Raw genomic sequence first — 15,668 nt, 5'->3', positions numbered from 1 at the left:
CTGAATCTTTGTTTTGAAGGTGCAGTATATGTTATGGTCGAGGTTATGGCATATGAATTGAGACTGAACAGTTCTCTTTTATGTATGTTAAGTAAATAACCAATTTGACACTCAGATGCGTTTTATTAAAAAAAAAACAGAACTTGTTTAAAAGATTGATTCGGTCTTTGGGTGTATTGTAATTAGTGTAGAACCTGTGTGGTGCAGTGATGTGGAAGGTCGATTGTGGTACTGTGTTCGGGCATGGATATATTTGTAAATGTGTAATGCGTTGGGTTGGTAGCGCAGCCTTGGCTGAAACCCCGCCTACTTACAAATAAAGACCAAAAATAAATAAATAAGTATAGTATATTTTGTAAACGATTCTCGAAAATTTCCGAATATTCTCGAAAGTTCCCGAATATTCGTAACGATAACTATATTACGGGAATTTTACAACACTATTTTATAGGTAAATTAAAATTTGCGGTTCCAACTTCAAAGTGCACCAAGTTTTCAAAAGTCGCGTAGTTCCCTACTAATTCAATTTGCGCCCGTAAGTAATGGTTCTGCCCTCGGTTCTGCCATTTTGTAGAAGTTTCAATTATTTATACTCAAATACATTCAGTACAAAAGATTGAGGTAGGTACCAAATAATCCATTTTTTAACCGCATATAGAAACTACTGTGAATAGGTTTTTGAAAGTTTGTGTACAAGGGTATTTTTTGAGCTCATTTTAGCTAAAATATTTTCAGTTTGAGATGTGCTTTCCATTTAACTGGAGGTTGATCTTCGTACGTCGTACCTACGTTGTTGTAAATGGAATCCCATAGTTTTTATTCAATGTATTTTGTTATTGGCAGTAAATTTTATGTATGATGTCACCATACATACCGAAATTTTTTTGAATTATTTCAGATTTTTTTTACTTTTCACCATTTTTTTAAGCCAAAACCTCGGCGAAAACCGTGCGTCGGACAAAGAAAAACGAGAAGATCAAATTTGCTCAAAAATGAATGAGGATTTAAAAACTAATTTTTATTTTAAGAGAAAGCAGTGGCGTAGTATTTTTTCTCCAAAAATATTCAATGCAAAAGCCTTACGGACGCCACTGGTAGAGAAAATAAAAATTTTGCACATCAGAAAATGCTCGAGAAAATTCACCTTGATGCATAAAAGACATGTACCAAATTTCATAAAGATGTCTACGATATTATCTGTTATTAAAAAAACTTTTTTTTTAACTTTACCATCCTTGTATCTCATATTACCAAACTACAGAGATGTGATCACCCCCACATGAAAAGCTATTGATTACACTATGGTGAGGAAATGCTATACCTACCTATTAAAAAGCTCTCTTTTATCTCTTTATGATGTAGGAAGCAAGTACTTTCTGCTTTACTAAAGACATGTCTTTTTATGTGTAATTCGCATTTGATCGATATCCCAGAAACACTGTCTTCAATCACACATAAACGCAGAGTTGAGATGATTTTGGAACAAACTGAGTTACCTACGTTTTTGGGATCTGTGGAAACCAAATTTTTAAGATACCTACCCAAAATGGCATACTTCTCTAAATAGATGCAGCCAACAAAATTTTATGTCTGGGGTTTATTTGACATTAAAGTAACGTATTCAAATTTTTTTTTAAACTACAACAAAAATGTAACTGGTTATTGATGGCTGGGTCATAAATAATTAGAATTTCACAACTGACAGTGTGCAATGTCCATGTGTTTAATAACACATAACAGAACAGAGTTTACATACTCTTTTAAACAAAAGGTTGTGTGTATCTTTAAGGGATGTCATACTTGCCCTTCTTTTAGTGTCTTTAGGAATAAACTGAAGTTTCGATACATTATTTTCATCATATTTCACGCTCTTTTTGGAGATGTTCCAGCAGGAAAGAGGAAACGATTTTATAAAAGCGAAAAGGGTGTACTCAAAAACCTGTCCATCAAGACATGATGGCCTGTTATTGGTTTTGGTTTAAAGAATAGTTGCACAATATATAATTGTTTACATACTATGTCAGGTGACCTTTGGCCCATCTTGACCAAATGGCTCTTTTGCCAATAAAGCGTATTTTTTTCTGAAGTTGCTTAGCTATTTTTGGTAGTAGCGTGCATAATTTGTTGATGTTTATTTTCTTGATTGAATCAAAGGCACACATTAAAAACTACAAGAAGAATTAAGTCCCCCAGCACTAATCAGCTTTGACGCTCCATTTTCGAGATATTCACACTTAAGTTTTCACATCGCTAGTACAAATGCCTCGTCCAGATGTTCGTTAATATGCTTCACTCGTGCCCTCTGGCACACCGTTTTGAAGATATTCACACTTAAAGTTTTGACATCACCAAGGGGTATGTTTTTTCCAGACTTTTCAATCGCCTTTGTGGGTATCGTCCGCTCTACAAATTACCTATACCTACGGTAAGGACTGGGGGTGGTAGAAATTAATTTCGTTGAGACCTTGAAACTAGTTCATTAGAGCATTCATTGGCGATCAGCATAAATCAAATGTTTTCTCAAGCATGACTGTAACTAAAAAAAGCGCCTCCAAGAAGATGAATTGAACTTTCGTTTGTTATATCCAAAAACTAACCACAATGGCGCACCTTTGAACGGAATTGCCACAAGATATCGTTTGAAATGTTGGTCACACAAAGTGTACTAGATCAGTATTTTGATTTATTCCCAATTTGGAACAGTGCCAACGGTGAAATGAGACATCTGGATGCTAATTTTCTGGAAATGTATTTTTAAGGTAAAGTAAAGTTTGGAAGAAAGGAACCTTTTGATATTTTGGCCATTGGAGTCTTTGGAAAGCCATAGATTCTGTAGATCACTCTTGTCCTTGGAAGTATGTTTGTAAATCCAACTGAAATTTATTGTATATTTATTCTACCTTCAGGTGGTTTGTAAGATCTCAGTTAGTAAAAATTGCGTTCAAAATAAAATAATAACGTAGTTTCCATGCCGCTAATGGCGTAGTTAACATCATTAAAACAAATGTGAATTTCATTATGTGTAATTGTTCATAAAATTCACGTGAACTTCGTTGTCATTAACATTGCTTACGTTTAACTTGAATGTTGTGTAATTTCATTGGAAATTTGGACACAAGCGATTAACTGTGTTAATAATCCTTCTTTTCTTATACCTTGATTTCTTTACGCAATGTCACTGATGCACATGAATAAACACAATCCTAATTATGCAGCATGTGAAAAACTTGCAGGGAAAAATCATTTTCATGATATTTTTTCCATACGTTTTGCTTTTGTTGCACATGCCCAGTAGAATGAATAGTCACAGTAATTTTCCTAATTCCCTGCCGTAGTTGTTGAAGATATAAGCAATCAAGTCTGTGATGATAGCCCTGTATAAATTATTAAAGGTAATTTTTGCAGATTTTTTAAGTTTACCAATATTTCTAATTTCAGGATAGGGAGGTGTACAAATTTGAGACCGTTGGTAAGGTGATGCGTGATCTGTTGGAATGGAGGAGGCAACTAGTTTCAGGTACATTGACTCAGGACCAAACACGCGAGTTAAAATTGAAGATCATCGGCAAGATCGACTGGGGCAATCGGTGAGTTCAAAAACCTTTACAAAAATGTTTTTTTATTTGAAAGACTCCGAACTTACATTGTTTCCTAAGTCAATTAAAAAAATACAGTCTTAATAATAATAAAATATAAGCATAATAATAAATACACTATGGATGAGTGTACTGAAATACCAATGCAGTTATAGAATTGAGCAAAGCACAATTGTTCACGTAAAAAATCACAATAAAGAGTAAATACTTGGAGAGATCTAAACTCTATGGCAATTAACGAAAACGGAACTAAATCTAAATAATTATTTTCGTTTGTAATCGACTACGTCTAATAAGTAGTATATTTCACATGTTGTCGGGGGTTTATGTTTCCGTTTCCTTTCCAAATTTTTCTATTTCTGGATAAATGGGACTCATTTCGAGCGTCGACGGGGCCGAAGGTAAATTACTATTACTACCAAAATTCATACGTCTAACTAATTCGTCCAAAATTTCACCGAATACTAAGAGATTCATATTTTGTCCTAACAAATGTATCACCAAGAAGTCCCCAACCTGAAAAACATTGAGGTTACGGTTGGAAGGTTAAGTAAACGCTGCGAGAGTACCTGAGTCCTTCTAATAATTGTGTCGACAGCCTCTTGACTGCCAAATCGAAAGCGTCTCTTTAAGATTGCTTCTCGAGTCCGGGGTAGGAGCACCACTGCGGCCGAGTAGATCAGCGCCACACCGCTAAGTACAGCTAAGATGATGAACCAGAACCAGAGGAAAATGTAGATCTTCTCGTTGAGAATGTTTAAGGCTAACACGCATAAGGCGTCGTGTTTTTGTATTGATCCCGATGGGCCGTATTTGTGGAATGTGCACTTTGTAACACGAGGGAAGACGGCGACCATGGGATCGGTCCGGTTTTCTTGGTTTTGATTTGAGAATGCTACCACCTGTGTGCCGTATTCCAAGAAGGTACCCCCTAGGAACTTGTCTGTTGCGAAGATGTTGACGAGCTGCAATTTCCAATTTGTAATCCCAGTTTCATTTTTCGCAATACTTACCACGTTCACAAAGTTGAGAGCCTCGCAGAAGAAGTATCCGAACGCGTAGGAGTTGTGCATGTGTATAGTTTCCACTAGGTACTGGACTAGGCGAGATTGGCGCCCTACTCGTTCTTCTCTGCCGCCCACCATTGCACCACGCATTCCCTCGGAAATCATTCTAACTTTGCCTTCTTCCCAGTTCTTCCACACCCAGTGTGGCAAATAGAAGAGAACACCCTACAACAATAAAATTTCTTTTTTTATTGGATTTTATTAGAATCTTCACATAAATGAAATTGGTACAAAATCTGGCGATGAATACAATAAATGAGAGCATCACTCACCTGGAAGAATAGGACGAATGGCACCCACTGGTAGTAGCTGTGGTAACGCTTCTCCTGATTCTCGTTACCCAATCCGGGGTGAGCCACATGGTAACCCACCCGTCCCTGTTCGTGCGGCAGTGTGAAGGTATGCGTAATCCAACAGTATGTGTTAATGACGTGTGTTGCTACCCCTCCATCGTTTATGCATTGTATTGGATCACCTGTACTCCGCATACTATTAGACCGAGTTAATCAACTTAGTGACACTTACCGATTAAATTATTTGCGGTTATTATAATACAGGAAACGAATAGCAGCGCCGAAGTGATTCTGTAGTGTGCACGAAAGACCATGTTGTCGATAATTGCTCTATCAACAAGGTAGCGGACTTTCACAAAGCCCGCTACGGCAGAGACCATTCCCAGTATACTCATTTTGTTATCTGAAACGGTAGTTGTAAGTCAGTCATCTTATATGTTCATGGCTTGTGTTATCAGCCAAATTTTTCATGTGGTGGAAACACATTGAATCTTTTTGTTATAGCTACTGAACAATGTTGCATTACTAACTTTAATAAATAAGTTCAAGTGTAATTTATTGCGTGGGTTGTGTCTAATAAAGTAATTGTCATTTTCTATTGAATGAATACCTATTACGCAACAAAGGCTTTAATATTTGTTTGTAGCCTCAAAATTGTTTATACTTATTTGCATAATGTAAACCTTCTGCGTAACTGTTAATAATTGGATTACTTGTGTAGGTTCTTTATCAGAAAATGAGTCAAAGGCCTTGGTATTTGGGAAGGGTTTTACTACAGCATTGTAGATAACGTGCTTTATAATATTTTTTATATAAATATTTAGAGTTAATTAAATTGAGTAAACACAGTCCCCCTGTATTATATAATGGGATGCAATAATTGCATATAGCTTTTCAAGGGCAATTAGTCGAAAGGTCTCTGTCAAAGAACTGTTGGGATATGCATTGAACTATATTTTGGAAACAGGAAACCGCGAACACGCAGGTAGGTATTCATGTGATACATCAATTCATATTATTACAACTGTTTGCGATAAAGGAGGGAATTTGTTGCTTCTTCGAACGATTGTTCATAATTAATTCCTGTAATTTACATGATTTTGAGGCGGTAAAAAGCGTGGATAGTGATACCTTTGTTAATACATTTCCACAACTTGCGCGGGCAAAAATTATCAATTTGGCGATGATAACCCGCATCTTTTGCATGCCATTGATAAGACGCAAAAAATCGTTACACAAAAAACTATAAAATTTATTACTTCAAACATCTGTGAACTAAATAGGCTCGCTGACAAGACCTCTTTTGGAAATGAATAGTTACAACATTTTGTGTAAAGCAAAAGAACACCTTACCTTATGTTAACGACGTTAATCCGAAACGAATGTTTTGAAATAAAACAAAAAAAAACGTCACCCACTAATAAAATATCACAAATTGAATTAAACAATTATAAATAATCCGAATTTTTACTTCTTTCATAACATTTTGTACGGTGCAGCTTGTAAAACCAGCTTTGTATGACTGCCACATACCTTAGTCATTTGAATTATTTAAGTGGGGAAATTCCGTCTCTTTCGTTTAACAATACGGGCGTATTTCACCGTCCTCCTTGATGGTCACCATTTTGAAATTATAACTTGTTCTTTTAGAAGAATAGAAGCTGGATGGTGTTCTCAAAAGGGACTCCTTGTCTTTTCGGAAATATTTAAAGTCCGTGACGTTAATCCCTCAACTTGAAAAATTATATTTTGGAGGGTTGTGTTTTTTTTCTATTCGAATTCGAAGCGCACAAGGGCAAACTACCTGAGTAATGCGGTTACCTACTTTAAAATAGTCCCTCAATTTGTTCCCATGAGAATGTTTTCGTAAATTGTAATTGAACTCAACAACTCTATGTAGGACGTATGCGCAAAGTAATGGTTTTGTACCCTTTTACACTTAAGCGTGACGGTTGTGCAGTAATTAGTAATTACTATTGAATTATAATAAATTTATTACGTATAGCTTTCTAATTAAGGTACATTTTTGAACTTCCATACAAGCAAAAGGAAGTTTTACAGGACGTCAGTGCAAGGAAGTAGGTAGGATGCTCCAATGAGATTTCGTAGCTATGTGGAAACTGAAATCATTTTATCTTTTGTGAAGAACGTAACTTTTATCAGACGGATCTTTTTTGCGCAATTTAATCAGAAAAAGTTGATTATTGTGGGCGATTTTTACGTTCGATCACTTCAGATCTTATGCCTTCATTTGATTAAAACAATGAAATTATTGCGAATGGCTGTGTTCGAAATCCGTTCAGTTTTTTTTAAAAGAAAACGAATCAAAATCGAAAAGACTTTTAGGAAAATTTAGTATTTATTATTTTACTGAGAGTTCCAAGTCAAATTCCGGCTTTACCTCGGAATTCCGATTTTAAACTGTGAATTCCATGAAGCGTAAAACCAGTTCCACTCTCCCCTCCCAACTTCCTCTTTTGATGTTTTGATAAGGACTCAGAAACAAGGAATCGTAGAAACCAGTTCCTTTCGTTGAGACCTTTAATTAGAATACCATGAAAGTTAAAATTAATTTCTGCATTCAAAATTCTTACGAGAGGGCGCACCCCAAATGGGGGTTGCGAAAAAAATTCTGATTTCGACGAAATTCGGTATCTGGGGGATTTTGAACATGAACATCTCGAATCTGAAATTAGTTTTTGAACATTTCAAGAAAAAATTCTACTGCAATTCTTCGCCGGACAACGAAAATGGAGAGAATTCCACGAAATTTGTTGTGCACGTACTTGATGAGTTAAGGAACAAAATTATCGAAGAGTTTTCTAACAAAAGTTATACTCATTTGAAGATTGGTCTTTCGGTATATAAAGTGTACCCCGCCTACTAGTGAGTCATCTAGTTTTGCAAATAACAAAAATTTGTTGTGGCTAGCACAGATGCTGTCCGCACATCTACGCATGCGCGATTCTGACCTTTTATGCCCATGAATATGTGTACCAAATTTGGTTGCAATCGTTTCAGCCGTTTATCTGGAAATGAGAGTTTGGCACACATTCGCGTGGGTCATTCTGACCAAAAGCTTTTCAGATTTTCCTTTTTAATGATATGTGTACCTACATTAGTTCCAATCGGTTTAGCCGGAAATGACAGTACAAGAAGGACCGACAGACCGACATCGTCGAGATTTTGTTTGATTCGGATTTCTGGTGCTGGGGGGTCGTTTTTTACCCCAATGCAATACCTCCCTTACTAACGCGCGGGTGGTAAAAAATTATCAAAGTCCTCGTGTGAGATCGAAGGGACTTCAGCGCATTTTTGTGTGGCAGATCAGTATTATATTAGCCACTTTTGACTCAACCATGAATAAAAGATCTTGTCGAAGGATACCACATTCCCTTTGACGGTACCCACTTCCGACGTCCCGTTCACCCGCAATTCGCGTTTGAAGATGTTTGTCCACCATCAGTTATATCTTGTCGGAGGCTACCACATTTCCTTTTTCGGTGCATACTTATATTACACCCACATTTTGGGGGATCTCGCTAAAAACCTTCCACAAGATAGTACTTAATTTTTGGGGGGCACTTCTCATTGCTTGAGCTTCTATTGGCGACACGAAAAAGAGAGACAGCCATTCGATATTTACGAAACGTTAAAACGCGTGACAGAATTCGCAACGGAAGGTAAAAGGTGCCCGAAGTTGACTACCTCTCGAAGACGCGCGCGCGCGCCTTGCAAAAGGTCGTTAATTTCGCCCTTAGGCCAAAAAAACAAAATTCCGCCACGCAGGAGTTGTGCGCGTTCACAACATCTTTCCGACGACACCAATTTGAAAAGAATCGGACCAAAACTGTAGTAGAAGATAGGAAAAAACTGAAAAACCTTCACGTTAGTATACTACGCTCGAGGATGACGCCCAGATGTCGCCAACCCCACATCATGTAGCCCTGTCCCTAAGGTTGACAAATTACACGGCCTTGTAGATACAACTTTCTACAAGAGTTCTTCTACGCGCCCACATTTGCTGCCAGCCAGCCAGCCAGCCAAAGTGAGATTAAAAGCTACTTTTTACAAATAAATTTGCAAAAATGCGCTAAAAACAACGATTTAACTCGTTGTCGAGGGGATTCACACTGAGCCGTAAGCGGAGTTAAGTCAACCACCTGTACATTACCGTAGGGTGTACTTTAGTTTGTGAAAAGAGAATTCTCCCTTAGAATTGAGACAGGGTTAAGTCCTGTATTTTGTGTTAAGACAATTCGTTATGATACACGACCGGACTTAGGTCAAACACCTGTCAATTAGAACACGGTGGTTTTTGATTCTGCTATCACACCCTAATAATTGAGACCGCGTATTGCTTTGCAAAAATCTCGTGTTAATACGATACCGAAGTTATAGGTTACATTAGTTACAAGGGATAATTTCCCAATTAGAAACTATTGCGGTAAATACGAACAATAGCGGAAGTTTTCGCGCGAAATTAAATTCTGTAATGTTACGAAGAAAGATGTGTCGATCTCTGTTAGTAAACTTGGACTAAGTTTATTCTTCAAACTTCTTCAAAAAAATGAACACTTGTTCATAAATAGCATAATTATTTTAATACTTGCCCAAGTAAAAAAAAATGATAAATGTAAATATTACGGGTTCAAATATTACAATTTAAAGCTCCGATGAAGCACAAATTGACGGTCCGGAATATAGCCTTTAAAAAAGTAAATATCACATGCAGTTTTTATCTTAACCTTTGAAGAACAACATCTACATTTGCCATCGGCTTGCCGAATTTTGAAACTTGGACTGCCAATCAATTCATTGTACGAGACAAGAATAATTATCGATTTTTTTGTGTTTAAAGATTTAATAAATAGGCACTTTCAGAGCGGCCGGACTGGACAGTTGTAATAAAATTAGTAGTGCATTCTTTAAATCATGAGTTTAGTGCTTAGGCCCATCTAGTAACCATCTGAAAATTATTATTGTCTTATTTTAAACAAATTTGTAGTGCCATTAGCTTTGTTAAGTAACATTGTGGAATTTGCTTTGGACAGAAAGTAACAGAAATGCTTTCAAGTTCCTATTATTAGCAAAAGAGAGGTACTCTTTTTTCAAAATGAATAAGTTTCGATTTCTGAAGACTGTTCTAAATCATGGACGGTTATTTCAAATAAAACCTGTCAAAATCTTAAGCTGTTTGCTTGACTTAAAATTCAAAGAATACAAATACAATTGGATGGGTCATTACCTACTTCTTCTTAGAAAAATATTATAAATACTGTCACTCGCAAAATCTGCATGGAATGGAGGTAGGTACCTATAAGTCTTCCCTATTAAGGTACCAACAGGTAGTTGTTTACTTAACGGTAACTATATAATTAGGGTTTGCATTTACAACGTTTTCTAAAATGTTCTCATCGGTATAAAAGTGAGTGTAATTTTATTGCTAAAACTTTGAGACACTAAAACAGATGTCGCGTCGTTTTATTAAGCAATATAAATGGTGCACAATTCGTGTGCACATATAGGACATTTTTAACACCAAAATCCTGTACCAAATTATTGGATATTATTGGAAGCAAACGTAGACCAGGTTTGAAAAAAAACAGCTGCTTGATAGGCGGGGGTCGAGAGAGTGGTAGTTGGCGAAATGAATCCTTTTCATTGAGACATTTCACAATACCATGAAGGATAATGTCAGTTTTTAACCCCTCGTCGCCCTCTATCATACAGATATGGGATATGGGACGAGGGCAGTAGTTGGCAGAAATGCTTTTCATGAGCATACCGCGACGACTCCCCTTTTTTAGTTCGTCGTTCTAAATCCAAGGGTTAAATTTTTTCTAAGGACATCCAGCCATAAAAAAATTAATAGACAGAGTTACAATCGAAAACGGAGAAGTAAATTAACACTTGTGCTAATAAAAAATTGGGTGAAACAAAAGGCCAAAGCAGGCAATTTTTCTAAATAAACCGAACCCTTAAATGTCCCAAAATGGTAGTTGTGAGATCAAATTTCCTGGAATTGTTTTTTTGAGAAGGTCGTCTATCAGGCTCTGATTTTTTTTATTGGAATTCTCATATTTATTATTATTAAATTCTAGTAAAAAAAAACCTCTGAATTATCAAATAAAATTACACTAAAAAAGAAAATAGGTAGGAACTTCTGAGAATTAGTCCCAAAATTCTGATAATACATTCGAAAATTTCTAAATTTGCAGAAACGTGCTTAAGGGCGTTTATAAAAATTGATAAACATTTCTACAAATTTTTAATTTTAAAAGCATAGCAAAGTTAGATTTTTAGAGAAGATTGCCAAAAAAATTTCTTAGAAAGGTTTGTTATCAAATGCCTAAGATGGGTTCCAAGAAGGTTCATAGGAAAATTGTTAAATGGACTTCTGTAAGATTTTTGATTTTTCTGAGAATATTTTTTAAAAGATTTTGGATTTATAGAATGTTTCTAAATTAACACTATTTTATCAAAGGAGGAGATATTTAGGAGGGTTTCAAGAAACCTTTATGGAAATGACTCCAGGAAGGCCTGGAAGATGAGTCCTAAAAGGATATCTATGAAAGAAGCATATTTGTAAGAAGCCTTCTAGGAATATTTCTGAAAAATCTTTTATACGATATTTCTAAGATGATCCCTGAAATGTTTTTCAGTAACCAAGAAGACATGAATTAGTAATATTTTTTAGAAACATTTTTCTAGGAAGATATAAATCTTAAAAACATTACTAAGAGTGTTTCCAAAATAATTCAGCAGATTTCAAGGTTTTAAAACTAGAAGATCCAGAAAATTCCGGAAAATTCCGAGGAAGAATCTTTCACTATGAAAAGAACTCCTAATAAATGTTTTTTTTTCCAAAAGTGTTCTTTTTAAATGGAAATGTGAAAATAAACCGATTTCATAATGTTCGAAACATTCGATACCTTCCGACCCTCACCACCACCCCTCTCCCAATAACTCAAAATATTCAGTACAATCCGAATACATAGGTCATCCAGGGTTTTAAGAATATTCTGAATACTACGAATCTTCAAAGCTTTACTACCAAAACATGCCACAAGCTTCAGCACCGTCACTTCACAATGTTAGAATTTTTGAAATTTTTAAAATATTCGGGAAGCTTCATCATCGCCAAGATTTTCCAAGAATTTTACCTTTATTTATGATATAAAAAGTCTATTTTAAGCTGGCAGTTTTCTTCTGTCAGATCTACTACTTATTTTGTAATCTAAACTTAAAATGAATGTATGCACGAGACGGATCTTGTATTGTGGATGGAGTCAAAATTGGATATCGATAAAATTTACTAGTTGAGTTGAGGAGTTCATCCATAAAAAAGAGTTTTCAAAAATTTCCAAAAATGTCATACCTAAGTGATTGTGGGCGAGTAATTGCTGAGGAAATTTGTTTGTTTCTAAAAGTTTGGATTCGTTATTTTTATGTTCAAAATTCCCGAAACCTAATTTCTCTGAAATTTTTTTTATGTTATTTTTTTATAGCCTCTTTTAGAAGTGTATCATCTTGTACACTCAGCATCGGCAAATTTTTCCAAAATTGGAAAAACCAATCATGTAAATAGAAAGCCGTTGACTCCATTATGGAAGAAACCCAATTTTTGGACATTAGTTTTTTTTATTTCCTCTGTCATTCAATTTTGTTCACACCGTGTATATGATTTGATTGCATTTATATTTTTTAATTTGTCTGCATGTCTCAAAGTTAAGCAATTTTTTTATTTTGAAAGGAAGACGTTACTAGAAACAAATACAGGCGGACGGGTGGATCATGGGGAGACATTTTTAAAATTCCTTTGGTTTGCGTTGGAAGTCATTGGATTATTACCTATGAAACATACTTTCTAAAATGTGTGTAATGTTACTATTGCAGTCTAGATTGCAGTCTCATTCGATGGAACGTAAATGAATTCGAATCTAACAATAAAAGCAATCGACGAAAAAATTCAACATTTGTAAACTATTGGAATGAGGCTAATGGCTAAAACTAAATGAACAACTTTTGTTTTCAAATTGTTATTGCACAACACGGAACTTCGATGTAAATAATGAAATTTGCTCCCGGTATTTCCTCACGAATTGATGCCCTCTGGAAATAATTTACAAGCGCGCCGAGTGAAAGAAGCGTTTTGGGCATTCTTGATATCCTCATTGCACTCGATTTTGAGCTTAACTTGCCTCTAAAAGAACAACCGGTCTGCAACCTGTACAGTCATCGCATCAATATTGTATTGTTGTTTATCTACTACCTGTTCTTCGGTACACTCTCTTTAGGCAGTCTCCATGACTGACATTTTCTTTGTCGTTCGAGTAATTGATTTTAAAACTCCTCTTTCTTTAAAATGCTAACTGACCTGACCCTTCCTCCGGGTGCCAACGAGAGGATTGCGTAATTATCGACAAGCTATAATTACGAAAACGTATACGCAAAGAGTAACAACTTCAACTCAAACCATTCAATTAATTACAAATTAAGCTCTCGCAATTGGCTTTAGGCTGCGAGCTACGTGCGTACTCAGGTAGCCGCAGTGCGTACAGCGGTAGCACTTCTTGGTACCTTGCGTGGCGCGGGCGACGTCATAACGGGGTCTTCGAACGTTGGGGATATACCCGTCTAACTGTAATGGCAAGAGGGTATTATTGAGAATGAAAACGTCGGAAATTCCTTAGTTCTTATTCATTCGAGGTGGTTTTCCCTCTCCCCTCTCGGTGAAATCTATTACAAAAGTGCCACCTGTAATTTAACCTTACGTTCGTTGGATACCAACAGAAGCTGCTTCATCAAGCTTTTGCAAATGTAAGAACGTTGAACTCGTCGTCTACAAGGTTATACGTCCACTGCATGTTGAAATGCATAACGTTTTATATGTTAAAAAATTCTTCGTCGATTATTCAGTCGGCTTTCTTGAAATTCTGATTTGGACGATCCTATGAGACGACTTTTAGTTCTTTATTAAAAATAGGTTACCATGTACTTGATATTTGTCGGCCCACATAAAAGTCAATTAGAAAGATCATCTTGTCTGATGACTGGTGATGATAAACTGGATAGCCGTTGGTAGTCTTTATTGACACAAATATTGTATGCTTTCGCGACAATAATTTTTATTTTATTTTTTATTATCCCTCTTTTGAGGAACGAGTTTTTACACCAACACCCTTTGGACATAGAGGAAAAATGTCTTTGATCGTTTCCCTCAAGAAGAAAGAAAACGGATGATTTATTTAATCTACAGATCACCATATTCAAAATTTTTTATGAGTAGCTTTACAAAAAAGTACCTAACATATTTTTAGCGCATTTTTTAAGAATAAAAAAAAATGTGCTATTGTTTGCGTTTTGTCCGTCCGTCCGTCCGTCCGGACCCACTTCTACCGGTTTGAACTACTTCTAGGGGAATGGTTCTAGAGACCTGGAATTTTTTGTAGTAGGTAGCCTATACCTTGAAGGTGTGCCAGACGGTCATCAAATTTCGCTTTCTAAAAGGGGCCCCCCGCGAATTATTTCCTGAGATGCAATAATTGGTTTCAAAGTATAACTTTCCTGTGCGACTTTTTTTCGAGATCAAAGCGATGGGGCTTGAGGGGGGGGGTGGGGTTAAAAAGAATTTTATATCTTATTGTATTCTAATTAAAGGTCTTAACGAAAGGAACCGTTTTCTACCAACTACTGCCCTTCTTTCTGTCTTTTTATCAAAGTACGGGATTGAGGAGGAGGGGGTGGAACTAATTTATACTTGTTTAAATTGCAAATCTTCTATCACACTGATACTATTATGCATTTGTGACATTTTTTCGCAATACATTTTTTCTGGGATTTTGTTTTCATAAATTTGCGAGTTTATTCACCTCAGATATGAACACAATGTATTTGAACGAAAACAATGTGCAATTAATCTCTCGACACGTATGAGTAACGTAATAATTTATTACAGTGCGACAATAACGAACGTACAACCTCCATATTTGGTTAACGAGTTACATTGTTCTTATATGTTTCAAGGCAATCAATCGCTAATCTAATAAAAATAATGTTCAGTTGTACTATACAGGGTGTAACAATTTCAAGTATGTCAAATGAAATTGGGTGGTAAAGGCGACCAACACAAGAATTTTCAAATAAATTCATTCAAAATCGTTTATCATAATTGACTGTGTACTTACACATTACTTGCTAATTTTGTTTAGCATTTTGTTACCAAAATCACACTATTATTAAGAAATACAGTTAATATCTCCGCAAATCCGTACTCTAATAATCTGAGGTTTTAGATCTGAGTTCTTAGTTATTTATATAATAGATGTTAAAACGAAAGATCTACGAAAAGAAAGAATTGTGCCACAATACCGACTTTCTTATTTGCCAGGCATATCAAGAAGTGACATATTTCTTTCAAAAATTAAACTAACGTCCGCGTTAAAAATTGGGTTTATGCATGAGGTACGCTTTAGAAAATCGCGCGAGGGCGACGGTTTTATAATTAAAAAATTCTCTATATGTCAGCTTGTTTTGAACTTGTTCTTCTCTTTTCAGAAAACTAGGATTAGACTTGGTTCCCAGACAAGGAGCCGAAATGGTCGACCCCGATTCGATGTCGGTAGTTGAGCTATATCAAGTGCACGTTTTAAGTGCAGAAAATTCACAAGGTGCATCTGTATGTATCCATACTCTCTTAGTACACCAAA

The 15,668-nt window shown here is 35.9% G+C and overlaps 2 protein-coding genes across 4 annotated transcripts in view; one reads left to right on the top strand and one right to left on the bottom strand.

Moving 5' to 3' along the window:
• LOC116172092 (dedicator of cytokinesis protein 3) overlaps window positions 1–15,668 on the top strand; it is a 33,548-nt gene that overhangs the window by 2,872 nt on the left and 15,008 nt on the right. For 2 of the 3 annotated variants that reach the window (XM_031489225.1, XM_031489224.1), the window contains exons 3-4: window positions 3,439–3,587; window positions 15,517–15,637. In XM_031489225.1, the coding sequence (XP_031345085.1) occupies window positions 3,439–3,587; window positions 15,517–15,637 (270 nt within the window). Of the gene's footprint in view, window positions 1–3,163; window positions 3,393–3,438; window positions 3,588–15,516; window positions 15,638–15,668 lie in introns of those variants that run through there. The other variant, XM_031489226.1, reaches the window with a different exon arrangement.
• LOC116172093 (innexin inx3) lies at window positions 3,603–6,492 on the bottom strand. The gene is made up of 6 exons (XM_031489227.1): window positions 6,310–6,492; window positions 5,189–5,359; window positions 4,936–5,138; window positions 4,610–4,828; window positions 4,166–4,561; window positions 3,603–4,112 (listed from the first exon to the last, which is right to left on the bottom strand). The coding sequence occupies exons 2-6, from the start codon at window positions 5,349–5,351 to the stop codon at window positions 3,921–3,923; spliced, it is 1,173 nt and encodes a 390-aa protein (XP_031345087.1). The 5' UTR covers window positions 5,352–5,359; window positions 6,310–6,492; the 3' UTR covers window positions 3,603–3,920.

Source organism: Photinus pyralis, unplaced genomic scaffold (genome assembly GCF_008802855.1).
Source record: "Photinus pyralis isolate 1611_PpyrPB1 unplaced genomic scaffold, Ppyr1.3 Ppyr1.4_LG5, whole genome shotgun sequence".
In the NCBI taxonomy this organism is placed as follows: domain Eukaryota; kingdom Metazoa; phylum Arthropoda; class Insecta; order Coleoptera; family Lampyridae; genus Photinus; species Photinus pyralis.
Note: the sequence above shows the minus strand (reverse complement) of the source record. Positions and strands in the feature narration are given on the sequence as shown.

What these genes read in the sequence shown, in the direction of transcription:
- LOC116172093 (XM_031489227.1), bottom strand. Translation starts at nt 5,351, where the DNA reads ATGAGTATACTGGGAATGGTCTCTGCCGTAGCGGGCTTTGTGAAAGTC. An exon ending in AACCGCAAATAATTTAATCG is followed by an intron (nt 5,139 to 5,188) that starts GTAAGTGTCACT and finishes TGCGGAGTACAG; the next exon opens with GTGATCCAATACAATGCATA. An exon ending in CATTCGTCCTATTCTTCCAG is followed by an intron (nt 4,829 to 4,935) that starts GTGAGTGATGCT and finishes TTATTGTTGTAG; the next exon opens with GGTGTTCTCTTCTATTTGCC.